This window comes from Chiloscyllium plagiosum, chromosome 4, assembly GCF_004010195.1.
Source record: "Chiloscyllium plagiosum isolate BGI_BamShark_2017 chromosome 4, ASM401019v2, whole genome shotgun sequence".
Lineage (NCBI taxonomy): Eukaryota > Metazoa > Chordata > Chondrichthyes > Orectolobiformes > Hemiscylliidae > Chiloscyllium > Chiloscyllium plagiosum.
Genome location: NC_057713.1, coordinates 22,582,548 through 22,610,120, shown reverse-complemented (window position 1 = coordinate 22,610,120; position 27,573 = coordinate 22,582,548). Strand labels below are relative to the sequence as shown.

Here is a 27,573-nt window from a genome sequence, read left to right as displayed (position 1 = left end):
CTATCTCCAAGCAGCTGATCTTGACAAAAGGCCTCAACTGCACTTAACCAGCCCACTCATGGACAGGTAGCTCCATTTCAAGCCTCATGAAAAACAGCCCCCAATGTTGGACAGTCAGTAAACTGGCACATTAGTTGATTGTGCAAAGTGCCAATGCCTTCAGCCACCTATCCACCATATCAGGACCTGAAATATCAGTAACTTATTCATTCATTCTCAAAATTATGGCATCACTTTTACGATCAGAATTTTTGTTTTGCCTAGCCTTGTTCTCTATTAAAAGGAGGCATTAGACATTTTTAAAACAATGCTTTTTGTCCAATGACAATGCTCCCACATATCAGTGATATGAGTCCAGTTAGGTGGGTTTTCGCTTTAAGGACATCCCAGAGGTGATGGAGTCCTTGTGCAGCTGTTGCTATTGTCCTTCCAACTGTGGAGAGGTTGCAGGTTTGGGAAGTGCTGCCTAAAGTAAAACATTAGTGAGTTGTTATAGTGGATTTTGCAAGCCATGTGCACAGTACTTTAATGGTGGGTGGGAGTGGGTGCTTAAATCAGTAGATCAATTGCCATCTAGTGGATTGCTTTGACTTGGATTCTTGTAGAAATGCCAGCGTGTTGTTGAAACTATACTCACCCATAAAAGGACGGATGATCAATGTTTAGGTGTGAGCAAAGGGTATACTGAAAATCAGATACTTTTCTCAAAGCCAGACAATAAATTATTGTGGGATAACTGACTTATTCTGCAAAACCTTTGAGACTCATTGCATAGCATGTTGAATAATGGATGAGAAGTTCCTAAGAAATACAGAACATTACTTTAGAAATGCTAGAAGTTATAAATATCTTTAATTTCTTTCTTTAAATAATACAGAACAAGCACTCAACCGTTAGTTTGATACAAAACTCAGAAGCAGTCATAAGAACAATTTCCAGAAGATCATACATCTCCTGAGCTGAGGGATGGCTGCAACTGACTGTTCCACGTTGTGGTTGTTTAGATGACAACATTTCAAAAATGTTTGCTCATCTCTGCTGTAACATCAGTGGCAAGCATCAAGAGGCAGCTAGGTACTTCTTCAAAGAGAAATAATGGAAGACACATCCCTTCAAACTTGATTTTCTCATCAGCTCCTGTGGTCATGTGGTAGCTCTGTCAACCAAGACTGAGGGTTACTGGAATTTGTGTGTTTTTATATCATTGCCCATGTCAAGCAGGTAGACTAAGGCAGAAAAGCTAACATCATGTATCTCATGCCCGCTCTTTCATTTCAACAACATCAATGAGTTTTGTTGGGTAGAGACAGAAGTCTTGAACTACAGTGCAGTGTTGGGGAAAATATAGGGTTAATTTTAAGGAAATGAAGATGAGACAAATGGTCATCCTCATCCTCAGTTACCCTGGAAACCAGTGACATCTTCTGGAGGTGGCGACAGTTATAAGAGGATTCATTGGTATAACATTCAGCTGTGACTCCTGATCAATTAAATAACACCTCAAAAAGTGAGCACAGTAACATTTGATGCTAACCCTAAGGAAAGGACAAGTTAAAAATGGGGTTACCATAGGTAAACAGATGTGGGTTTGAAAGCCACTCTGGAACATAGTGTTTCCATGGTTATCAGAAATGTAAGGTTCGATCTACTTACCCCATCCCAGACAAAGGAACCGTTTCCTGATGATTCGATTTCGTAATCTTCCTGTGACAGCCATATATGATTGCCAGGCCTCTGTCAGCACCCAGCAGAATGATGAAAGGAAGAAAAAATGCAGAAACGCTGCCACTAGGGTACAGATTACCTGGAAAAGTAAGAAAGCAAAAGGTCATTTAAAATGAAATCTTTGATTAATCTGATAACATGACTGTCCTATTAGTGGTAAACCCAACAAACCTGGCCTTGATTTGGTCTTCCAAGACTAATTAACCAGCTCTGAACTCAGAACAGATCACATTTTTAGCTCTTAATATTCATTTATGCAGCATCACAAGACCCAAGTGAAGTCTCTCCCCCATTCACTGCACACTCTCCAGTGAAGTCATGTCCTTAAAAGGATCAAAATCAGAAATTTCTGGAGAAATGCTGCAGGTCTAGCAGCATCTATACAAAGAAAAACAGAGTTAACGTTTTGACTCCAGCGACCATGGAGGCTAGCATGATTTCAACATTTAAAAGGCATCTGGATGGGTAAATGAATAGGAAGGGTTTGGAGGGATATGGGCCAGGTGCTGGCAGGTGGGACTAGATTGGGTTGGGATATCTGGTCGGCATGGACGAGTTGGAACGAATGATCTGTTTCGGTGCTGAACATCTCTATGACTCTGTGACCCTTCACCAGAACAGTCCTGGCAGAACTGGTCAAACCCCTTGTTTCTGCTTGCTCTTGTCTCACAGAACTCATGTAAGGAGGAAGGGTCACTCAACCCGAAGCATTAATTCTGCCTTCTTCCACAGATGCTACCAGTGCTGATGAACTTTTCCAGTAATTCCTGTTTTTGTTTCTGATGAAGGGTCAATGGACTTGACATGTGAACTCTGCATTACTTTTTACAGATGCTGCTAGACCTGCTCAGTCTCTCCAGCACTTTCCGTTTTTGTTTCAGATTTGTCATATTCGCTGTTGTTTTTACTTCTTTAAAATGATCAGCTCATCCTTCTACAAAGGATCAATTAGCCTTCACTGAAGCCCACTTCCAGAAAGTTGCTCGATTCCAATTAAAATGTTCCGACAAGAATGTCATATGATTGCGCACTCCCTCTCTGAGACCTCATGCAGAATGATGTGAGCTTTCTTTCGGCCCCAGTCAGCTCCCCATATAGAAAGAGCTGATGTATGGCTTATTTCCAAAGGAACTCATGAACAGATGGCACATACAATCCCTGTACAATGTTACATTCAGAGGGATATGCTCTTTGCTTAGTCCCTACAAAAGGAAGGAAGATTTACTAACTGCTCAACTTCTAGCAAAGCCCTTATACAGATCACTCATCATTCCATAATTTCAGTTTAAATCCCCGAAAGTGTTTCTTGCTGAATCCTCACACAGAATCAGTTCACTACACACTAAATTCCATGATACGGTCTTTTTTTGTCCTGTTCCTTATGAAAAATCTTCATGCCCAGAGCAATGATTACTATTCAATTCTTACAGCATTATAAGGTTGATTTTTAATTGAGTGTACATCAATACTATGTAAAACAGCAAACTTTATTATGAGAGAAGAGAAATGTGGAAAATTCAATATTGTCAGAACTCTGAGAACAGAAGCAAAAATATTCTGTAGCAGCTTCCATCTTGTGAGAAGGAAAGTGTTTCCTACACTGAGAACTTGCAATTTCTTTTTGAATCATATAATATTTCAACATTTCCCACTTTTGTCAGTACAGCAGAGTAAATGTCACATTCTATGCCAGCATATGAACTAAGGCAGTGAATTGGTCACTTAATTAAAAAGAAATTCACCTAATTCCACTGGTGGAGAATCTGCCAATGCACCAGGACTAGATGCATTTGAGTCAATGTGATTTTGCAGCTGTGTGATAATCGGAGTTAATTCATTTCAATGGAGCTCTATGTAAAGCAATCACTATAGCTAGCAGGTGCTATATCTTCGGGTGCTCAAATAGCAGTAACTATGCAACTCTCAGAATCAATTGCAGCAATTTTCTTTGAACAGTTTCACAGTTACAAATTAAATCTGCTCTGTGGATCATTTAAATGCAGGAATTTCAAACCTGCCATTCAAAATATCCTTGATGAGAAAATATCCTCATCTGAACGGGAATTACCACAAGATTGAATTGCTCTTGACCAGCTTGACATTTTCCTTTTTCACTAATACACTAATTCATTAACATTAGCTCAGAGAAATATTGTTCTTAATTAAGGCAAGCAGTCATTTAGTTTTAAATAATATCATAACAATCAATTTACTTATAGTATGGATTGACCGACCTTAATGCGCTGCTCTTGCAGAGGGCTGTGGGAGCTTAGACTGAAGTTTTTTTTCACGTGATAAATTTCCAATTTCTACTATATCATCAGGCTGAGAAGAATCAGAACGAAAGAATTTTCCACAGGTTGCTGAACAAACTGAATGACAATAAAGTTGCTCCTTCATGTTGCTAAGAGGCAGAAACTATGAAATCACGAGAGCAAGAGGATTGCAGCCAGGAAGGAATTATCCAAATTTAACGTGCTAGCTCAAATTTTCCCTCAAGCGCAGCAATGTTAATTCATTTTACATTTGAGTTAGCTACATAAATTCATTATTTAAATATATGAGAGCATAACCTTAGGATGTAGCATTAATCTGAACTGGATATTTATGTCTTTGATATAAAGACATGAACATTGATATTAATAATTGCTCATTCATTCTTTTGGAAGTGAATGGAAAAAATAAAACAAATCCATCGTGCTTCCTCATATCAGTGATAATTTTAAATAACTACTCACTGAACAATATTAAATAACTCATATCAGTGATAATTTCAAATAACTACTCATCTGCTTCTGTGCCTGTTCAAAGTTTGCCTCTGCATATTTCTGCTTTAAGCCTGACTAACTTCACAGTATTTGCTAGAATTCACAGATTCTTTATACCCATTTTTATGCTCCTACCCCCTCCATTTACTACTGAAAGAAGAGCCTATCCAGTCCATCCTTAGCAAACAACAGGTTAAGATGCCAAATACAATGAGCAAGAGAGTTTATCGACAGAAAAAAAAACAAATTGCTTTTGTTTACAATTATTCAGAAAATCAATTTCATTAACGCATGCATCATCCTTCATTCAGATGACTTTATTTTGTGTGTGTGTCAATACTTTCCTTTAAAATTATAATGTTCATGGCACTTCTTTCTGTGGAAGATTAGGTAAAAATACAGAGTAATGACAGATCCAAAACACAGGTACTAGTAAGAGATTTAATATGGAGATAAGTTGTGAGTGAATGGATAAAGTAAAAGACCGATAGGGCAAGCAATGCAGAAGTGGGTCTTGTTGCATGCAGTCAGTGCCTGAAACCAGACTTCCATTCATCAGCAGCAATTTTACCAGTGCTAAATTAAAAAACCATTAGAACTTGGTTACGGTGTGCTTACGCAGCTGAATCCTGACAAACATATCAATTGTCAAGAAATATTACAGTTCAATGAGGCACACTGAATTGCAGAAAAATTGGCCAGTTGTGCTTTGTTCCATGGCCAACTTAAATCATTCATAAAAAAATACAGTTGTCACATGGTGAAGTTGGCAGCCAATTAGCTCCACTCAGTACATTAGGAATTGGAAACTGGGCACTTTATGCAAAAGCAAGCAACTGGATCAGAGTTTTACAATGGAGCAGCATAGAATGGCTCAGGTATTCTGTAAAATGAGAACTAAGGAGACACATCTTGCTGGCTTTACCCTTATTATGCCTGTGTCCAAATTCCACACTTTATCATCAATTTCAAAGAAGTGCAGCAGTGACCCAAGTCATCTCTTTGGGGAAATCACGGATTTTTTTCCCAAGTGGAAATCATACAATACACTCTTATCCTCTTAATGTAAGAATTATCTCCATTAATATAGTTTGGAATTGTCAACATAATGATTATAATCAACTTTATTCACCAGGTTGACCATATTTTAACAACCACAACCTAATAATTCAGTTCTTGCCAATGGTCAAAATACAGCACATTGGGAGGTCAGCTGTCCAACACAGCACAGCTAGTCCCACTTGCCTACCCTTATCATATGGTCCCGTTAATTTTTCTCTTCAAATACTAATCAGATTCCACTGTGAAAGCTCCAGTTGGTATCTGGCTCTACCACAACCTCTGGTAGGGTTTTCCAGATCTGAACTGTATAAAGAAAAGCATGGTGTAGGAAGGCTCAAACTCGGCTTTCAATAGAGAATTCAATAAGCACCTGGAGAAACAATATCTTTAAGTCTGTGAGAAAAGAGATGAGGAATTGGGAGCAAAAACCACTCTATAACCTTCTGGACTTAAGACTGAATTCAACAGCTTCAAACTGTGAAACAACTCCCATTCCTTCATTTCTTTTAGCTTCACTTGTTACAATCTCCCTCCCCTCCCCTCATCTCTGTGGGACTGTCTGTTCTTTCAAGTCAGGCAGTTAGACCATTGCTGTGCAAATCATTTAACCCAAACTATCAACATTCTTTCTCTCCCAGCATTCCACCCTCTGCATTGCTCCCCACTATTGTATAAATGCTCCCTCTTTACGCTTCACGTCATCTCCAATGAAGAATCATCTAGACTCAAAACTTTAGCTTGCTCTGTCTCCATGGATGCTGTCTGACCCACTGTGATCTCCAGCATTTGCTGTTTTCAGAACAAAAGCCAGAAATAGCCAGAGAAACCCAAAGCTCCGGCAGCATTTGTACAGAGAAAGCAGAGTTCAATGTTTCAGGTTCAGTGAATGGGCACTAAGCTCAAAACATTAATTCTGCTTTCTCTCCACAGATGCCAGCACATCTGCTGGGTTTCTCTAGCTATTTCTGCTTCAGATTTAAAGCATCGGCAGATTTTCTTTTCTATTTCATGAAGAAGTGGGAGTTGCATTCACTAAGTCATGCTTGCAAAGAGCTGGTACAGATTTAACAGGCAGACTGGTTACCGCACGGTAGGAGACCAACTTATGATTCTAACAGTTATTCCCTCTGCCAAAGAAAATAGCTATAACTGGTTACTTATCTCACTGGCATTTTTGGGATGTTTTTAAGCACAGATTACTTGTCGTGCTTTCCTACATTAAACAGTGGCTGTTCCTCTTTGCTGGCCCTAAAGCAGTGGGCATTCTGACATCATGAAAGAGGCTTAAAATACCAGGTTCTTTCTTTTTCTTTTATTTACAGGATATCTTCTGGAAACCAAGTGTGAGACAGCTAAAAGTGTTTGACTAATACTCATCATCTTCCCCATATTTGGAATTTGAATATTTGGTCTTGTTGAAAGATGACTGCCGACATTCAACACTGGTATCTTTCTGACAAGATGAAAATTGTCTATGTCTATCTTGTACACTCAAAGCAGAACAAATCCAATTTGGTCAATAATTCCACAATATGTTGGAAGATGCGTTCCTAGAGTGCAGTTGGGTCAATTTACTGGAGAGGTACATTTTAGTTAGAACCAAAGAGTTGATGATTTTAGACTTGCTAGTGTGCAAAGAGATAGGATTAAATAATGACGTCACAGTAAGGGAGCCTCTAGGCAATAGTGACCATAAGATGATAACATATTTATTTAACATATTCTCACTTTCAGTTTGAGTGTGAGAAGTGTGGGTCTTGAACTCATATCTTACACTTAAATAAGGACAATTATAAGGGTATGAGAACTGAGATGGCTAAAGTGAACTGGGAAAATAATTTTTAAAATATTCAAGGATATGTTTCATAACTTTCAACAAAGGAGAATGAAAGATGTGGATAAGGAAAATTAGGATAGTGCAAAATTGAAAGAAAAAAAATCATACAATACTGTCAAGATTATTAGGCAGAGTTTTTTGAGGTAAGTTTTTTGAAAAGGGAAATAGTAACTCATGTAATATTATTCCCTTAGACAAAGTGGACAGTTAATAATTGTACACCAAAAGATAGCAGTAGCATTAACAATGTATTTTGTTTTTGTCTTCATTGTAGAAGACTTTAGTGTTCTTTAAGAAAATAACAGGCAAAATGAATTAAAGGCAACCTGTACGTGTAGTATCCTTATAGCTTTACAGATGACATTTGAACAGGTACTACATCAAAAGTTACATCACAAAATTAAAGAGTTCTTGGAATAGAAGGTGGAATTAGAAAATAGAAAGTAGAAGCCTGGATAGAGGATTGGGTAGTTAACAGAAGCAAAGAGTACGGATAAAGGATCATTTTCAGCTGGGAAACTGTTAGTCGTGGTGTGTCACAGAAATCAATGCCTGGGACTATACTAACAAATCCAAGGAGTAGGAGAGCTGATGTTTCAGGCGTAAGCCCTTCATTAAGAATTCCTGATGAAGAGCTTATGCCCGAAATGCTGATTCTCCTGCTCCTCGGATGCTGCCTGACCTGCTGTGCTTTTCCAGCATCACATTTTTTGACTCGGACTCTCCAGAACCTGCAGACCTCACTTTCTCCTACCTCAATCTATATCAATGACTTGGATAAAAAGGCAAAAGGTATGGTGGATAGGCTTTATGGTGATACAAAGATAGGTAGGAAATTAAATTGTTAAGTGGACATTATGTTATGGACCACACCAAACCTCCTTCAAATGTATTAAGTAGGTAGCCTAGACCATAACTTTTTTTTTTATTTAAAGGCAAGGGTAAGATGCTGCGTTGTCAGTATAATTCAATTGGTTACTCGGCTTTCAGCAAAACACACTCTATTCTTACCCTATCATTAAAATGCAAACAAAAGACAGAAGAATTGGCCTACCTTTAACTACTGGAAAACTTACCAGAATAATAGATTATTTAACTACTGAACAGCAACTGTCACAATATAGTATCATCCCATAAATACAAATTTAATAAAATAGATTGCTTCACATGCTATCCTGGCAGCAGAAGCAACTCCATTTTTTTGCTGTAACAAAGAGAGGAATAATAGCTTCCACATGCAGCTTCAAAACCCCAGCAACTGAAAGCTAAACTAAAACCCTGGTTCTATGGGAGTCTGAATCCACCCAGTCATGCTGTTCCAACTTTAAAGGTCTCATAAGCTGTTTACTTTATTGGTTTGGAGGAGACAGCTCTGTGGCTATGGCTCAAAACATTCCTTCAAAATAAAAAGGACAAAATGCATCCCCTAAGGCCATGTGATTGTCACAATTATGACTCTGGAAAGAGATTCAGTTCAATTAATTGCTAAAAGTTAGGATTATTTAGGAAGGATATAAATGTAGTGTATTTTTGGTACAAATAGAGACTGCAAAACTCTAGTTACAAAGGGATCTGGGTGTCCAGTACATATTATTTATACAGATATGTAAACGAAGGGGAAAGAAAATCTAATACTGTTATTTATTGCAAGGGGCTAGAGTATCAAAGTAAAGAAGCCGTGCTACAGCAGTATCAGGGCAATAGACAGACCACACCTTGAGAACAGTATTTAGTTTTGATCCCCTTATTTCAGAAAGGATAAAACTGCAAATTGGAGCAATTTGGAAGAGCTTCACTTGCCTGCCTCCCGGGATAAAGAGATACCTTTATGAGGAAATGTTGAGCAGATGAAGATTACATTCTTTGGTGTTTAGAAGAATGAGAGGTGATCTTAGAAAAAAATATAACATTTTTGACAGGGTGGATGCTGAGAGGACTTTCATTTTATGAAAGACTAGATCAAGAGGACACAGTTAAACAAAAAATGAATACCAACTAAGTCTGGGATAAAGAGGGTCATTAGTTTACAGAATTCTCAACTACAGAGAGCAACAAAGTCAGTGTCACTGAGCAAATCCAAGGCAAAATTGAGCAGGTTTTTTCAGTCAAGGGTGTCAAGAACTATGGAGCAGACAGAAAAAGAGAATTAAGGCCACATTCTAATCAGCTGTGATCTAACCTAATCATGGAGCAGGCTTGATGGGCTGAATGGCCTCCTTCAGCTCCTAATTCCTGTGCCAGGTCAGTCTTTTTTCTGGCATCAACGGAGTGATGGAAGGTGTCAAAAACATTGCTACCAAGTGGCATTTACACAGCAACAAACAGCTCACCAAAGCTCTGCATTCTCCTGCAGGGCCAGTCAGCTCCTAAACTCATCATATTCTTGATCCAAAGATGGACAAAAGAACTGAAGTGAGAATGGCGGTCTTTGACACCAAGCTAGCAGTTGATCATGTGAGGTACCAAGAAGACCCACCAGATCTGAAATAAGTAGGAATCTGGGAAAACAACATAATGGCTGGGGTCATATTGAGCACAGACGTTTGTGGTTGTTGGAAATTAATCATCTCAAACCAAGGCTTCACTGCATCCAAACATCTTCAAATGCTTTATTAATAATATCCTCTCCATCAGACGTGAGAAAGTTTGCAGATAATGACAGTGGTAAGTATGGTAAAAACCTCTACAACGTAAGAGGTTGATAAGTGGCTTTAACATTCATGCTACACAAGTACCAAACAATGATCCTGTCCGATAAATTATCTTCATAGCAAGAGGATTTGAGTAGGAGCAGGGGTGTCTTGCTGCAATGGTACAGGGCTCTTTGTGAGACCACACTTGGAATTTTGTGCAGAGATTCAGTCTCAGTTGAGGAAAGATGTTCTGGCTATGACGGGAGTGCAACAAAGATTTACCCGATTAATTGCTGGGATGGCAGAACAGATGTTCGAAGAGAGACTGGATTGGTTAGACTACATTCACTGGAGTTTAGAAGAATGAGGGGAGGTACGTCATAAAAACCTATAAAATTCTAACAGGACTAGACAGTGTAAACCCAGGAAGGGCAGTCTGATGACTGGGCATTCTAGAACCAGGCATCATAGTCTATGGATATGCAGTAGGCCATTTTATAGACAAATTAGAAGAAATTTCTCCACCCAGAGAGCGTTGAGCCTGTTGAGGGATGAGAAGGTGTGGGGAGAACACTGCTTAGCGTACTGAGTTGGTTGATGAGTAGTCCATGATTCTACTGAATGGCAGAGCAGGCCAAAGGGACCAAATGGCCTACTATGGCATCTATTTCCTATGTTTCAATGCCAATACCATGGTTGAATCCCCGAATGTCTTGAGGGCTGCCAATGACCTGAAACTGAACTGGACCAATCATATAAATACTGTGGCAAAAAAGGCAGGTCTGATGCTGATAACTCTGCAGTAAAGTACTCACTTGCAGACTCCACAAGCCAGACTCCAAAAGCCCAAATCAGAATCATTTTTGAATATTCTCCACCTGGTAGATGAGTGCACTTCAAAAAGCTTGACATTACGCCAATCAAAGCAATCCTCTTGATTGGCATCCCATCTACTACATTCAACATTCACTCCTTCCTCCAGTGGCACATAGCAGCAAGAGTATGTGTGTGAAAACTGCAGCAATTCACCAAGCCTCCTTAGCTAGCACATACAAAATTGACCATCCCTGCCATCTACAAGGACAGGGATAGCAGATGCATGGGAATACCATCAACTGCTTATTCCCTTCTGAGCCTCAAATGTTGTGAGTTGGAAACACTGTCACGCTTGTGCTCTCATTGAGACAGAATTGTGGAATGCCCCTTCCCTCACAAGGACTGGCAACAGATTTGGAAATAGTTCACCACCAACTTTATTAGATTAGATTCGATTAGATTCCTTACAGTGTGGAAACAGGCCCTTCAGCCCAACAAGTCCACACCGACCCTCCGAAGAGCAACCCACCCAGACCCATTCCCCTACATTTACTCCCTTCACCTAACACTACGGTCAATTTAGCATGGCCAATTCACCTAACCTGCACATTTTTGGACTGTGGGAGAAAACCGGAGCAAACCCACACTGACAAGGGGAGAATGTGCAAACTCCACACAGACAGTTGCCCGAGGCGGGAATTGACCCGGGTCTCTGGCACTGTGAGGCAGCAGTGCTAACCACTGTGCCACCGTGCCGCCCAAGCTAATGGGAATGGGGAACAAATGCTGACCTTGTCAATGATGCTCAGATCCCATGAAAGCATTTTAAATGAAAGCAAATTGAAATGTGGTATGGGAAATTGGAATCTTCAACAGTGAAGTCAGCTATTAAGTTGAATGGGATTCTTTAAACAAGTTTGAAGACAATTCACTGGAAAGGCACAGCAGTGAGTTGATATTTGAAAATGAAGGGTATGCAATTGACCTTTTGAAGCTCCAATCCTTAATTCCTGAGAGCAGAAGAAGGAGATAAAATTACACATTTCCATTCCTTGCTGCACATCCCTTGGTGTACAGTGTTATTTCTTGAGTGCAGTTTGGGTATGTATGATGAATAAGTCATCTGAGCATTACCCTATTGGCCTGCTTATGAGTCAGCTCATCCAAGCCTGACTGGAACTCCCTATATTGCAGACAAGTCAACTTCCATTTCAATGTTACTCTTGAGGATTGCAATTTCAATTCCACTCATAAAAGCTTGTCAAATGCAAGCACTCAATAAGGCGACAAAACGACCTCCAGGGCTGGTCTTCAGAGAATATCATCTTAGATTTTTAATCAAAGTACCACCTCGCAGGAGGAGGGTGACTTCAGAGGCATCAAAGAAATCAGCATGAGACTATTTAAAACATAAAAGATAGAACAACTGACATTAAGGAGGGAGACAGGAGCATAGAGAAACATTACTGGACTAGTAATCCAGATATCTGGCGATGGTCCACAGGCAAAATTTAAAATTGCAGCTGGGAGAATTTAATTAACTAACTTTTCAAAGAAAAGAAGGCAATTAATTAGAGATAAGATGCTAACATTGTTAAAATGGACCAGGAAACAACTGGGATATCATAAAATCTCATCTAACTCACTAACAGGAAGATGTCCCTTCATCATTCCGCGACCTGGCTGACACATGGCTCCTGATCCACAAGATTTGATTTATTCGGAGCTGTCCTCTTACATGGCCTAGTAAGGTACAAATGCTGACCTTGCCAACCATGCTCCCATTCCATAAAAGAAAAATCATTGTTATAGGCAGCTCATGGGCAACCTGGGCTGAATTATAAATATTAGCCTTTTAATGAATCTCATAGTCCAAGAAGGAAGTGTAAAGGAGAATAGCATGGTGAAAATATAAATCACATCAAATAATAAACATTGACCAGAGAATGAAGGAATCATCTGGTAAGACTTGGGAGCCGGGGTGGCTCAGTCGGTAGAGCATCAGACTTTTAATCTGAGGGGTCAGGGTTTAAGTCCCTGATCCAATGCCCTTCGTGTGGCACAGCGATTAGCAGTGGTGCCTCAAAGTGCCAAGTACGCAGGTTCAGTACTAGCCTCAGGTGACTGCGTTGAGTTTGCATGTTCTCCATGTGTCTGCAGGTTTCCGCTGGGTGCCCTGATTTCTTTCCACAGACCAAAGATGTACAGATAAAGTGGATTGCCCATACTAAATTACCCTAAAGTGTCTAGGGATGTGCAGGCTAGGTGGATTAGCCATGGGAAATGCAAGGAAAGAGTGGAGGTTGTAGGTCTGGTTGGAATGCTCTTCAGAAGGTCAGTGACAACAAAATGGGTTGACTGGCCTCTTTTTGCTGGATTCGACGAATACATGGAATTAAAGAGCTGGAAACCTGAGCTATTTTTGGGTGCAGTCCAAACAGTGCTAATGATGCTCATCTGAATGGAAACAGGTGATCTTTTGAAACATCAGGTGACAACTGGACTCTTTACCTACACATTACATCAAAAACGTGCAGTGGTCAATTTAAGATTAGGCCGCTGTGGAAAGAGAACATTATGAGTCTTTGGAATGGCCTGGTACAGAGAGCTGTGGGGGAACTTTCTTGTGTATATTTAAGGCTGAGGTAAATATAGTCTTGATCAGGAAGTGAATCAAGGGTTATAAGCAAAGGGCAGAAATGTGGAATTGAGGAGTATCAGGTCAGCCATGATCCTTGTGAATGGTGGAGCAAGCTCAAGGGGTCAAACATGCTCGTCCTGTTTCCATTTCTTACGGTCTATTGGAGTGGTTTTTTTAATGATGTTACTTTTTGTAATTCACTTAAGTTATGATAATCAGAATTTATTTATGTTTCAGGAGTATAATATGTTAACCCAAAAATCTTACAAGTGCCATTTTCATAGGCAAGAAAAATTCTGCAGTTACTGATCATTGAAGCAAAAAGATGATGCTCTCATTATTCTTTGATTTAGTATGTTTGGGATTTTATCATACTGCTCACCGCTATTTTGTCATGGGCAATTCTATAAAGGACATATATACCACATTTCTATTTCTAATACATCAATGTAGAGATACTATCTATTCAGGATTTAGCCAGTATTGAACGTTTACAGCATACATCTGATGCATATTTGTAACATCAAGTTTAAATTAAATAATAAAGATAGCCAATGACATTACTGTGGATCAGCTAACCTGGACCAAGAGAAAGGTAATTCAAGAGCAGAGCACTTAAAATGGCTGATACATCGTTGCCATGGTGTCAAATACACTGTCCTTTGAGACAGACATCAAACATAACCATGTTTAGCTAATTCAGGCACAATTGACAGACTCAGTGGCACTAACCGAAGAAAAGAGCTTTTCCCACAAGCTACATAAAGATAGCCGATGTTGATTTATCCAACTGCTGTTAAGCCTTGCTACAAAGTTAAATGTGTTCAACAAATGTCAATGTCAACAGTTATTGCAATATTCAGAAGTAATTCAGTGCATGTAAAATGCTTGAGGGCCAAAAAAGCATTTTCAGGTTTAATGAAAGAAAAAGCAGCACTGTTGAAGTTTTTGACTTGATTCATCAGGAAAAATGCAAGAGTACCAAATTTCAAAAGAGTCAACAATTTATACTGGATGACAAAATAGTGGTGCACTGATAAGTCAAGGTCTTGCCATACAGATCATATAAAAAACTGACAGGGTACTAAACAAAATCATTGGGGCGAGGCTTGGGGAGCAGTCTTTGCCATGGCAATGCCTGGACAAATCAGAGTTGACTTTTCAACCATTAAGCATTTCTATTTTTTTAATGGAGTATAAATTGTTGTTCCCTTTGAAATTTGGAGTTTTGCGAGTCATAGAGTCGCAAAAAGAAGTACAGCATGGAAACAGAGCCTTCGGTTCAACCCATCACGCTGACCAGATATCCTAACCTAATCTAGTCCCATTTGCCAGCATTTGGCCCATATCTCTCTAAGGAGAAAGTGAGGTCTGCAGATGCTGGAGATCAGAGATGGAAATGTGTTGCTGGAAAAGCGCAGCAGGTCAGGCAGCATCTAGGGAACAGGAGAATCGACGTTTCGGGCACTAGCCCTTCTTCAGGAATGAGGACAGTTTGTCCAGCAGGCTAAGATAAAAGATAGGGAGGAGGGACTGACGCCCCTCCCCCAAGTCCCTCCTCCCTATCTTTTATCTTAGCCTGCTGGACAAACTGTCCTCATTCCTGAAGAAGGGCTAATGCCCGAAACGTCGATTCTCCTGTTCCCTAGATGCTGCCTGACCTGCTGCGCTTTTCCAGCAACACATTTCCATCCCATATCCCTCTAAACTCTCCCTATTCAAATACCCATCCAGATGCCTTTTAAATGCTGCAATTGTACTCGCCTCCATCACTTACTCATTCCATACACGTATAATTCTCCGCGTGAAAAAGTTGCCCCTTATGTTCCTTTTATATCTTTGCCCTCTCACTCTAAACCTATGTCCCCTAGTTCTGGACTCACCCAACCCAGGGAAAAGACTTTGTCTATTTATCCTATCTATGCCCCTTCATAATTTTATAAACCTGTATAAGATCATCCCTCAGCCTCCGATGCTCCATGGAAAACAGGCCCAGGCTATTCAGCATCTCTCTATAGCTCAAATCCTCCAACCCTGGCAACATCCTTGTAAATCTTTTCTGAACCCTTTCAAGTTTGACAAAATCCTTCTGGAAGGAACGGGACCAGAACTGCATCTTGCATCTGTCCTGAACAATGCAAAATGAAAAAAGCTCAACAACATGTCTCTTGTCTTCAGCTATCCTTGAATTATCGGGCCCTTGAATACAAAGGGGTTTTCAGAATGCTAACCCTTTTTTCAAAGGCAAGCTAAAAAAAGGACTTGCATTTTTATAAGGGCTTTCATGACCCAGGGAAAATATAAAAATGCTTCACAACCAGTGTGCTCACTACTAGAATACAGGAAATGTGGAAGCCAACTTTCTTAACAGTAACTGAAGAAATGACAACATCTTTAGCTGTTGTTTGATGGATAAATATTGCAAAACACCTGCTCTCCTTCAAATAGTATCTCCTGAGTAGGAAGACAAAGCCTCGGTTTAGCAACTCATCCAAAACATATCATACTAACAACACAGTGCTTAGTACGCCATTGAAATGTTAGTCCAGATTGTGTTGAAGTCTCTTCAATGAGAATTGAACCTCTAACCTAATTACCCAAGGCTCTTAGTCATAATTAAGAGGACATAATGACAATTATGCATTTAGATTTCAGTTTCCAAACTGCTGTCACCTTGTCTTGAATCTCTTTAGAAAAAACAAATAAAGGTTAAAACATCTAAATATAGATCTGCTAAATACCATGTAGTCTATATAGTAAAAAAAACACTTACTTTATTTCTTGTCTGAGTTTGTCCTATCAGGATAAGAGCATTTGATGAAATGATTGACAGGCAGAAGTTTATTAAAATTACCGACCGTTCTGACCGAATGTACCTGCAATGTACATGACAGATAAAAATTACAAAAATTACAAAAGTAAAACATTACTTTGTTAATTGCATACATTACAGTTGAGTGTCAATGAATGAGGGGGAGAGGAACAAGTCACTCATTAAATAATTATGTGCTTACACAGACGAAAACAATTATTGACCCTGATAGGAAGTTGTAGAGTTGGGAGCTATATTTTTGGAATGTCTCACTTAAAATGTTAATGTTAAATGAAGTAAAAGTTGACTTCTAAATTCCAGTTTCACCAATTGGCTCTAATGAATTTAATGTTCTAAAGGGTGGAAATAAAGATTTATTTTTCTAAAACAGAATTCAATCAGGCTATCTTTAAAGAAGAATGGCTGAACACAAATATAGATTGTCAGGGTACAATCTCCCCACAAATGCTTTTTGAATCTGAAAATGATCCCAGTTGAACAACCACCTTACCAAAAGAAGTAATGCTATTGTCGCTTCCTAACAAAGTAAAATCAGAAGCCAAGTATCTTGTGAACTCAAAGCCCATCAGTTGAGTAGTGAGTAGATATGCCTATTTTACTGGATATTCTGAATAAAATGTACCAGCGAAATGATTTACTGGATGTTCATGAAATATGATCAGATGTTAATAGACATCAGAATTAAGTTGATAGTCTATGGAGGAATATATCATAAATTTTCATGTAGTATGTAAAGGATTGTATAAATTCAATTCAGAGATTCTCTGTGCAGTGTTCGCATTTAGATTACTCAATTTTGCTAAGGTGTTGCATTATGGAGAGGTCCTTCATCTTCTGGGGTTCAGTTCTCAGAAAAAGACACACTTTTAGAGCAGATGTCTACTGCCTTGGATAAATTCCAAAGGAAGCAGTAATTTATGCCAGTTTTGATAGCACAAATGGAACAAAGGATGGGGATTCTATGATTGAGGCATTTCTAGATTCTCCAGAAGCTGGGTGCAAGCACCACTACAAAAAAAAAGCTACAAAAAGGAATGAGAAGGATAAAATATTATTGGTGTGCCACTGCGGATGACAGAAGTGGAGCAACAACAACAAATGAATCTCAGTTCGGCTTTCAGAAGCTAACAGATGTGAGTCAGAATATCTTTGTGCAAAGAGCTACCCAAAACAGAGCAGGGTTGGTGAAGTCACACATGCCAGAGAAAATTTGAAAGCCAGTCAAGATAATAGTTAATCTTAAGGAACTGTGTATTTATCACAAAAAGCTTCAGTCCAGTAACTATTGTGTTAGTCATGGGTTAAGATAACTTTGCAGTGTTAGATAGGAGCTGCAATTTGACTGTGTGCAGTATATATTGGTTAAGATGTTATCTAGATTCATTCCTATATGAAGATGAAACTAAGATCAAGGAATACAAAAGTTCAACTGGTTTCTAGTTTGGTGAATACACATTAAGGTCACTAAAACGAGTGATTATTAGATACAAAACAGCTGCAGTAATTGACTCTATGAAACAACTCAAGCAATGACTCATGAAATGCTGCATAAAATCTGAGCAAATTGACCAAACTGTAAGAGGATAGCCACACTAGCATGGTGCAAAGAATTTGGTCCAAACATTTGGAGGGTATGGTGCTAATCAATTGATCTCTTGGACCATTATAGATTGTAAACCCAAGAGACATCAAAGTGCAAGTAGAAGCTTCAGTTCAAATGAATTATGCAATCAAGCAAGGGCCACAGAACTGTCTAGAAATAGAACAAGAAATAGAAATCCTCAGGACTGTGACATTTTGGTGGTGACAATAAACTAAAGGATAAACTATGCAAGGGAGGTAAAGAAAAAAATAGAAATTGGAACTAACATTTCAAAGATAGCTAGCCTTGTTGCTGAGATGGATTTCTACAAAACATATCCTTGTAGGTGGAATTCAGAAGTCTAAATGAGGAGACAGGATAATGCAGATGTTAAAGTGGACTCTCCCACAATGAGAAAAATAAACCTTTTCAGCGCTTTTGGCTATACTTTGATGACAGTGTAGGCCAACTGACATAAAAGCTATTTTCCTATCACAGAAGTGTTTCAGAAACTGCCTTGGGAGACAAGACATACAGAAAGGAAACCATGGAAACTAAACAAAATCTGTTTTGACTTGAATCATACCTTGAAAAATGTAAATTTTTTTTGGCTTAAGATCTGAGAATAGGCTGCATTCAACTAAGACATAACCCACAATGTTTTGGTATCAAAAGGGGAAGTTTTCAGGCATCTTCATAGAATGCCTATGACTTTCTATGGGATCACATTGTGTAAATTAAGAAATGTATTATTAGCAAGATTAAAATGGAATTTAAAATTCAAAGTCATACTTTTAAACGTTTAAAGACATTGGTTTACAGTAAGCAGAAGAGAACTAGAATCTTTGATATGGTAATCCTATTTACCAAATATTACTCTTAGTTAATCAGTAAAGGTCATTATGGAAAGATGATATCACAATAACAGGAGAAAGAGAACAGTTGTGAAGTTTGATTATTCAGTTAAATTGGTCATCATTTCAACCAGGGAAACTGAAACTAAGAGCCACATTGAAGTGTCTTAAAATTTAGAATTTTCAGGACAAATAAAATATTGGAAAAGTTAAATATAAAAAAAAAACAAGTTTCAAATCTAAATTACAAAATTGTGCAAAATTATTATTTTTGTGATGCATCTCATGCCAATCGTCCTTCACATGTTTGGTGACTGAAAATGAAGAATATTGTCCTTTAGACTGGGAAGCCAAGGAAATACAAAACAAGGTTATTAAAATTACTTCAGTTACATTATACTAGTACTTGTGGAGGAACAGATACGGGAGTCAGTTTATCAAATATTGAAGTGGTAATTCTACACAAGAGGTTTACTGACAACAGTTGATCCACTGAAAGTTAGATAGATATTTGTTCACTGTGAGACAACATACACTTGACAAGAAGACCTAAATAAAAAAGATGAAGAGCTAGAAATTGGCATTAAAGGAGAATCTTTCAAAGTTTGTCAGCATAAGTGGGATTTGACCAGAGATAGTTCTGAAGTGTGATTTGCTTTCTTTTCTTTATGTCTCTCTCCAAGGTTCTGAATCACACAAGCATCAAAAGTAATGACTTACAAATTGTAGAATCTTAATCAACACACAAAAAGCAAAATACAGACTGCAAGTGACCTATTCACTTTGAGTGAAGTTCAGTTTAAAATAAATATACTTATCAATCCAACTCTATATTGGTTTCAATCAGGATGGATATGACTTCCAAATAAATGATTGATTTGTTGATTATACAGAATAAATATCAACTACTACTGATTTAGAAAGCAAACACTAAGAGTCAAGGATTTCTAATCTTTGGAACAGGGTAATTGACACTCAGCTTTTATAAATAGGGATCAGGTTTTCAATCAATGAGCAGTTTAGTATTCATTGATGCACAAAGATATAAATGTGTTGAAGTGGTAACGTTTTGTACTTTCGCCTTGACAGAAGCAAAATTCTTATCTTTTATTAAAATAACAGGAATATTTTACAAGTACTTTATTAAGAACTTGTATTTTATTATTCAACATTCAAATTTACATATTCACAACATGTTTTAAATACACAGACGAGAAAGGCACAAGGTCCTATCTTACAGTTGGTCAGAGGTCCAGATGATACATAGATAAAAACTATGCCAACATATATTGACATGCTTATTTAAAGGCAAAAAAGGATTTGTTGTACTGGAACTTGCTTATGACATTGAATTATAGATCAATCATAGCCAACACCACTTTGTAACTCACACCACTTCCCATAATATAATTCTGTCGATACACTGCCTCCTCTTCTGCAAAACCTGTAACTGAAACCATTGTTCTAATTTAAGAGCTCAAGGGCACATACTCATTCAGCAGATTATCAGCCTTTCTACAGCCAGTGTTATTTTCTATTTCCAAACCAATTTTCTGCCTTTCTGGTCTAATACTTGATACTGATAATCTTACTCCCACATCTCCTGCCTGGATCAATGTAAACTTGACCTTTGTGCATTAAAATCAATACCAATCTGAGTTGGAATCTCCCAATCCCCATCCTCATTGACTACCCATGACTTCACTTGTTGAGCTATCTCTGCCTTGTCTCCATCAACCAGGCATCAGTCCATCAAGTTATACAATTACCATTTTAGAGACATTTTGTAATTAGGGGCATGAAGTGTTTTTGTCAAACAGGATTAAAAGGACTGAAGAGGGCATTTTACACATATATAAGGAATAAATGGTAATGAGGGAAAGGGTTGGTTCATTCAAGGAAAAATGAGGAAATTTATGCATAGAGCTAGAGGAAGTGGATGATGTTCTTAGCAAAACTCTGCATCAGTATTCACAAAGAAGAAGGACATGGTGGATGGTGAGTCTTGGAGGGGGTGTATTGATCTTCTATGGCATATCAATAGAAAACAGGAGACAGTGTTAGGTGCTTTGAAAAGTATTAAGATAGATAAGCCTCCAGGGCCTGAAGGAATCCATCCAGAACGCTAAGGGAGAAAGAGGAGGAAATTGCTGGTGCCTTGTATGAAATCTTTGTGTCCTGTTTATTCACAGGAGGAGCCCGAGAGAACTGGAGAATAGCCAATGTTGTTCCTTTGTTTAAAAAGGGCAAAAGGGATCATCTAGAAAATTACAGGCCAGTGAGCCTTATGTCAGTGGTAGGGAGGTTATTGGAGAAGTTTCTTCGGGATAGGATTGACTGACATTTGGAAAAATATGACCATATTAGCAGTGGACAGAATGGCTTTGTGTAGGGACGGTCTCAAAAACCTGATTGAGTTTTTTTGAAGAAGTGACAGAGATGACTGAAGAGGGCAAGTTGGTAGGTGTTGTCAACATGCACTATAGCAAGACCTTTGACAAAGTCCCTCATGGCAAGCTGATGTAAAAGGTGAAGTTATATGACGTGACAAGATGGATACAGTTTAGTCATAAAAGACAGACAGTAACACTGGAAGGATGTTTCTTTCTGACTAGAGATCTGTGACCAGTGGTGAAATTCTGTGTTGATATCAAGTGCAGTCACACACATTTAACCTCTTTTGTCAATTTTTGGAATAAGGCTGCAATGAGATCAGGAGCTTGATGGCACTGTCAATGCCACCTTCCACCACTGCTGATGATTGAGAGTACATGGATGGTGTGACAAATTTCCACATTCAATTGGTCCTGCTGTTGGTGGACATGACATATCTGGGCAATTGGATATATCGCTGGACAGATCCCAGTGCTGTAACTGTGCTTGACCCTCAGCTAGTTCTGGAGCGCAACTCTTCGGCGTTATTGATGGAATATTGTCAGGCTCATTAGGCTTTGGGGTAGCCAGTGCTTCTGAGATTTCTTGACATTAATTGGAATGAATTGAATTGGTTGAAGCCAGGCATCTGTAACACTAAGGGGAGAAGATGGAGATTGAACATCTATTTGGCACTTCAATCTGAAGACCGCTGACAATACTTCAGCTTTGTTTTTTGCACTAATTTTCTGGCCCCTCCATCTTTGATATGGATTTTCGTGGAGTATACCTAAAGCCTGTGGAATATAAACTCTGTGTTTAATTGGCTACCATCATTCAAAACTTGATGTAACAGGACTGCAGAACCGAGAACTTCGATTGGGCGAGATTCCCAAAATTATTCTTAATGAATATGAGAATGCTTTCCTGGCATCCAGCCAGAGGAGTTGTATTTACTCCAATTAAAATGGTGGGAAGAGCAAATTAAGTGTCTTTGCTAACCCCCTACAACCCACCTAAACCACACAACCATGTTCTCCTACCCCAGCCATCGTCTCAAGCTGAACAAAGTTATTTCCAAATTTGATTCATCCCTTGACACTCTCCATAATAAAGGCACCTTTGCAAAACTGACCACATCTGACTGCATACTTCGACACCTCTGCCTAAATCATTCCATGATACTCTCATTGGCTGTATATTCAGCCACCCAGGTGCTAATTTATGGACAGCCCTCCCTAAAAATGGAAAATTCCAGCTTTAAGTCATACCACTGATCAAGTGAGTGATCACAAATCATTTTATCTCTCCTGGTGCTGATTTCACTTGCAAATGACAAATTATTTGCAAGACCAAGTTTATCTTTAAAATATTAATATTAGTAGCAGATTTTGCTTTGTTGTACAGGTCGCTACCAATATACGAAGCATTTGCTGTTTGAACCCCATAATGAGATTCTTTGGACCCTGAAAGTCACTAAGTCTATTGAAACATTTTGCTGTTCTAAAAATTGCAACTGATGACACCAAGACATAGATATTAATCAACGTGGCTAAAATTTAGGAAGAAATCTACCTATGTAAATTAATTCAAAACTACGAAATGTTTGGACAACTTTGCACATAACAAATTTCCTGAGTCATTTTCCTCACAACATTGTACCAGAAGTGAGCAATCCAGAGAGCTCCTGTCCCAAATCTAAAAAGATAGGATCAAAATTCTACTTGTGTTTTAGAAAGACTTCGCTCAATAAAATTTGCTCTCAAAGTTTAGTTTAGTCTGTTCACTCTGTTTGTCATTTATTTCTCTATGTCCAATCTCTATGAGATTTATTTGTGCTAGCCATAAAATAATGAAACATCTTTCCACATTAGACATCCAACTTCATTATTAAATTGATTCAGATTAGACACAACATTGGCAAGATGTAGAATGAAGCTGACACGACCTTTAGCCTCACTGTCATTTTATTTACAAAATGTCTTATTTCAGAACCATCCTTGAACCTTTGAGTGAGACTGCCAATTTAGATTTCTCCTGCAAATGCACATCTGGAATCAACTGAACTTTAATTGGTTAAATTAATTCAACAGGAGACTTTTACTGCCAGCAAGCAGTGGAGACCCACACATACTATAAGCCTGGAATCAATTTCAGCAATATTCCTAGTTGTAAAGGATAATCTTCCACAGCCTGTTCATTTTAATAACTAGTGGAGAGAGGGGAAATAAATATTTTAATAAAACAGGTAGCAAATTTTGAAGGAGGTACAAAAGCAAATTGGATATGTGAATCTCAGGAGTAATGTGTCTATTGGATACCACATTTTTTAACCAGAGGAGGAGGAAAAATTAGATGGTGAAGACTTGTGGATACACAATGATGAGCACAGAAAGTCACTACTGTTCTGCTTCTCATTAGAGAGACAGACGACTGGTGCTGAGTTCAACCTGGGGGCTTACCACATCTTAAACAAGGAACAAAACTGAGAAGGCAGAACCTTCATGGTGACCTCAGCTTGTATAAGATTTGAACTTGTGCTGGTGGCATCACTCTGCATTGTAAACCAACCAACCAGCCAACTGAACTAACCAACCCCCACTTTAATGGTCATGATTTGGAGATGCCGGTGTTGGACTGGGGTGTACAAAGTTAAAAATCACAACACCAGGTTATAGTCCAACAAGTTTAATTGGAAGCACAGTAGCTTTCGGAGCGACGCTCCTTCATCAAGTGATAGTGTCACCTGATGAAGGAGCGTCGCTCCAAAAGCTAGTGTGCTTCCAATTAAACCTGTTGGACTATAACCTGGTGTGTGATTTTTCACTTTAATGGTGGTATTGACTAGGGCTGAGAGCAAGTTATTTGTTCATTGTTACAGCTCAGAATCACATAATGTGTACAGAAAACAAAGTGGCCATTTTGTTTGTTATACCCATTCATTTAAAGAAGCAATTCAATGAATCCTAGTTCCCTACCTTTTCCCTTTAACTGTGCATGATGTTTTCCTGTTCAGAGACTAATTCAATCCCCTCTGAATGCCTCGCTTCACCCTGGCTTCTCAGACAGTGCATTCCATATCACAACCACTCACTGCATTGATAAATTCTTCTTAACTGGTCCTTTTGTCAATTACCTTAAACCTGGGCTCTCTTGTTCTCAATTCTTCCACCAATGGAAAAGTTTTTGCTACCTTCTTCGTCCCAATCCCTCGTAATTTTGAATATCTCTCCGAAATTTCTTCTCAATCACCTCCAAGAAAAATGAGTCCAATTTCTCCAATCTGTCTCTGTAACTGAAGTTCCTCATCCCTGCAATCATTCTCATGAATCTTTTCTGCACCCTCTCTGATGACTACACATCCTTCCTCAAGGGCTGTGCCCAGAAATAGACACAACACTTCAGCTGAGGCTGAATCAGTGTTTAATGCAAGTTTAACATAATATCTTGATTTAGTACTTGATATCTATATCTATAAAGCCTAGGATGCTGTATTGTTTTATTAATCATGCTCATGACCTTCAATGATTTATGCACATATTAACCACACCTCTCTGTCCTTGTAACAACTTTACAATTTTATTTCATATTGCCTCAGTATGTTCTTTTTACTAACATGAATCTCTGGATCAAGAGGTCAAAAAAGACATGTGTCTTGGAAAAAATCCTTAAGACATTTTTATCACGGTAATGGATTTATATTCTTCATAATGACCTCTTCAGTCAAGGCCATCCTCATTGGATCAAAAGCTGTGAATTATGTCAGACTTTGCCAACCACAATATAATCTCATGAAAATAAGGTGCAATTCAGTTTCATTAATAAAACAAAATGCCATATCATTACCTCCAGACAGATACATAAATAATGATTAGCAGTAGGAGAGTCAACGAGGAAACTCCACAGCCAACAATTAGAGTGACCGAAGGCAGGATCACTTTGTCCATGTTCTAGGAGAAAGCCAGAATGAAGAAGCTGTTAGAAATCAAAGCTCTCAGTGAATACTTTCATGAAATTAATTATCACTATCAAGCTTTAAAACATGATGTAATGAAATTTTTCTACAGCATGTTAAAGTATCTGGGGAAAATCGCTGTGTTTATATCATGTGACATTTGCTAGACCATCAAGTTAATTGACGTTAAATCTTTGATGTGGCACATAACAAGAGAGAAAAGGCTTGAGTTTTAGGTTGTGCTGAGTCCAGGAAGCAAAAATAAAAAGAGCACCACAAGCCTGAGTGCCGATTCCTTGGTTGCATCTCATTTTTGTGGGGCTTGAGGGGACTAATGGGAACGATGAAGGAGTGACAATGCTATCTGCCCACATACAGTGTCTAATCAATTAGGTTTTTAAAGATCAGCTAGGATTTTTCTGGGTCAATTTCCACATCCCTATGAGCAGTGGACGTCTGTTTAACTGTGCAGTGGGAAAGGGGATGGGGAGGGAAGTGGGTGGGAGAGAGATTGGGCTGATTTAGCACTCTACGTAGGTCACTTTGCCTCAGTAGCTGAAGGCTGCCTTGTTAAGACCCCACCCCCCAGCTGCCACACTACTTTTACGTGGCCTTGTTATCAGTCATGGTCCCTCTAACTTTGAGGGCTGGCCTGCCATCCTTAATAAGATAACAAGCCCACTCTTGAGCCATTAATTGGCTGCCTGGCTAAAAGGCTAATCATTGACCACAGCCCAGGGTTCTGACTGACATTTCAACCTGCCGATCGAGTTCAGAAGTCCACCCAAAAGCCTTGCCCTAAGTTCCTCGAAAGATACAAAGAACAGAAGTTGCTGGAGAAACGTCAGAACTGAAGCAGGCTCAAAGCATTAACTCTGTTTCCCTCTCCACAGATGCTGCCAGACCTGTTGAGTTTCTCCAGCAATTTCTGGTTTTGTTTCAGATTCTGCAATTGGTTGACCTCCCAAGATAGGTTTCTGTTTCAGTTTGCAGATTTATTTTTTTCCCTTAAACACGCTCGCAGAGGTTTCTCTTATGAAAGATATCCATCTATAAAAATAACTTTTTTTATATAATTAGTTTTATGCGACAGCTTTCTGTTGATTTGTTCAGATCTTGCGCATATACCATTCAGTATCAACAAAATGCACTGACACAATACTTGATCCGCCTGCTTCCAATGTTTTTGCAATTATATTTTTTGGCAAAGGGTTAAATCAAACAGGTGAAGCCAGGCTGATATTTTCCTCTCCTTCTCTGGAGTAGGGTGGCCAGCCACCAAATGTCAACTTATTCAACACTGAGTAAGATTCAAAGCTGGGGCCTTCTTGCCCTGCGCAGATTGATACCAAATTATTTATCGTGTTGTCTTCAATGTGCTCCATGGAAGTGATATAAAAATAAAACAAACATAACCCAGTAGAGTGAAGGAAAAAATTCTCTACACTTTGCAGTTTCTCTAACTTGCTGAGATCCTCATCAACCACTCGCAAACAATAAGGGACATTAAAGAGATGAATTGTGTCGTGTTGGGCAAAGAGTGAAAGTCAGGCAGAAAACTCCATCTTCTTGTGGGTGGTTTCCAAGAAGCCAAGATAGTTTCAAATTGGGTATCTGCTCATGCTGTTATTATTAAATGTTGTTTGTTTAAAAATATAAGTGACAATCAACTAACAGTCGAGGTGACTGTATAATTGTCTGATCATTGCTCTGCAAGCCATTTCCATTCCTAAAATAGGAGGCATCTAACATCTGTGCACATTTCCTGTCATTCTAGTTTCCATTATAATTTTGATGTTAACATTTATAATGAAAACTGGTTATATAAAAACTGGTTAGGCATTAACTGCACTTTCTACAACCCACTCCCTGCCCCTTCAGTGGAGGTGCTGCAATGCCAGCATTGTCACAGTAATTACAGTATGCAAGTTTTACATAATAAATGTGGGATACAGCAATTTACAATGCAAGACAAAAATAAAGTTAGAATTCATATCTCTAAAATGGATCCTGAACACATCTGTTTGCTCTTCTCCAACGACACGCTGCTCCAGAACATTGTCTCGTCCATACTCAATGCATATTCTAATACTGCCTGCATGCAATCCCAAAATGCACTGATCAGCAGAATGGTAAAATTTTACATCCAGTTGACATTCATCATACTTCAGATATCACATACTGTTCCAACAAAAACTATCAGAACAAAAAACAGTTAGAACTGAGACAGTGACATTTAAAATCAGCAACAACTCTATGCTGACTGATTGTTGGTAGGTTTCAGCAGCTACAATTTATTGGATGCACCTATTAGGAGTAAAGGGGCAGAACAAATTTACAATTAAACATCACAGCCATTCATCAGATTCTTAATCACCCTCCCATAGGTAATATCATGGGATAGCACATGTTAGATATTGCTTGCTGAAAAGTATTCCACCCTTACCTCTATAGAGCTCTCCCTCTATTACATTGAACTTGGAAAGATAGGAAA

The 27,573-nt window shown here is 38.7% G+C and overlaps 1 protein-coding gene and 1 non-coding gene across 10 annotated transcripts in view; one reads left to right on the top strand and one right to left on the bottom strand.

Moving 5' to 3' along the window:
* adgrb1a (adhesion G protein-coupled receptor B1a) overlaps positions 1–27,573 on the bottom strand; it is a 585,075-nt gene that overhangs the window by 131,914 nt on the left and 425,588 nt on the right. For all 9 annotated transcript variants that reach the window (XM_043687845.1, XM_043687847.1, XM_043687850.1 and 6 more), the window contains 3 exons: positions 24,971–25,074; positions 16,256–16,358; positions 1,654–1,804 (listed from right to left, as the gene is read on the bottom strand). In XM_043687845.1, coding sequence (XP_043543780.1) covers positions 1,654–1,804; positions 16,256–16,358; positions 24,971–25,074 — 358 coding nt within the window. The remainder of the gene's footprint in view (positions 1–1,653; positions 1,805–16,255; positions 16,359–24,970; positions 25,075–27,573) is intronic.
* Positions 12,817–12,889, top strand: trnak-uuu. The gene has a single exon. It is a non-coding gene; the product is annotated as a tRNA-Lys (tRNA).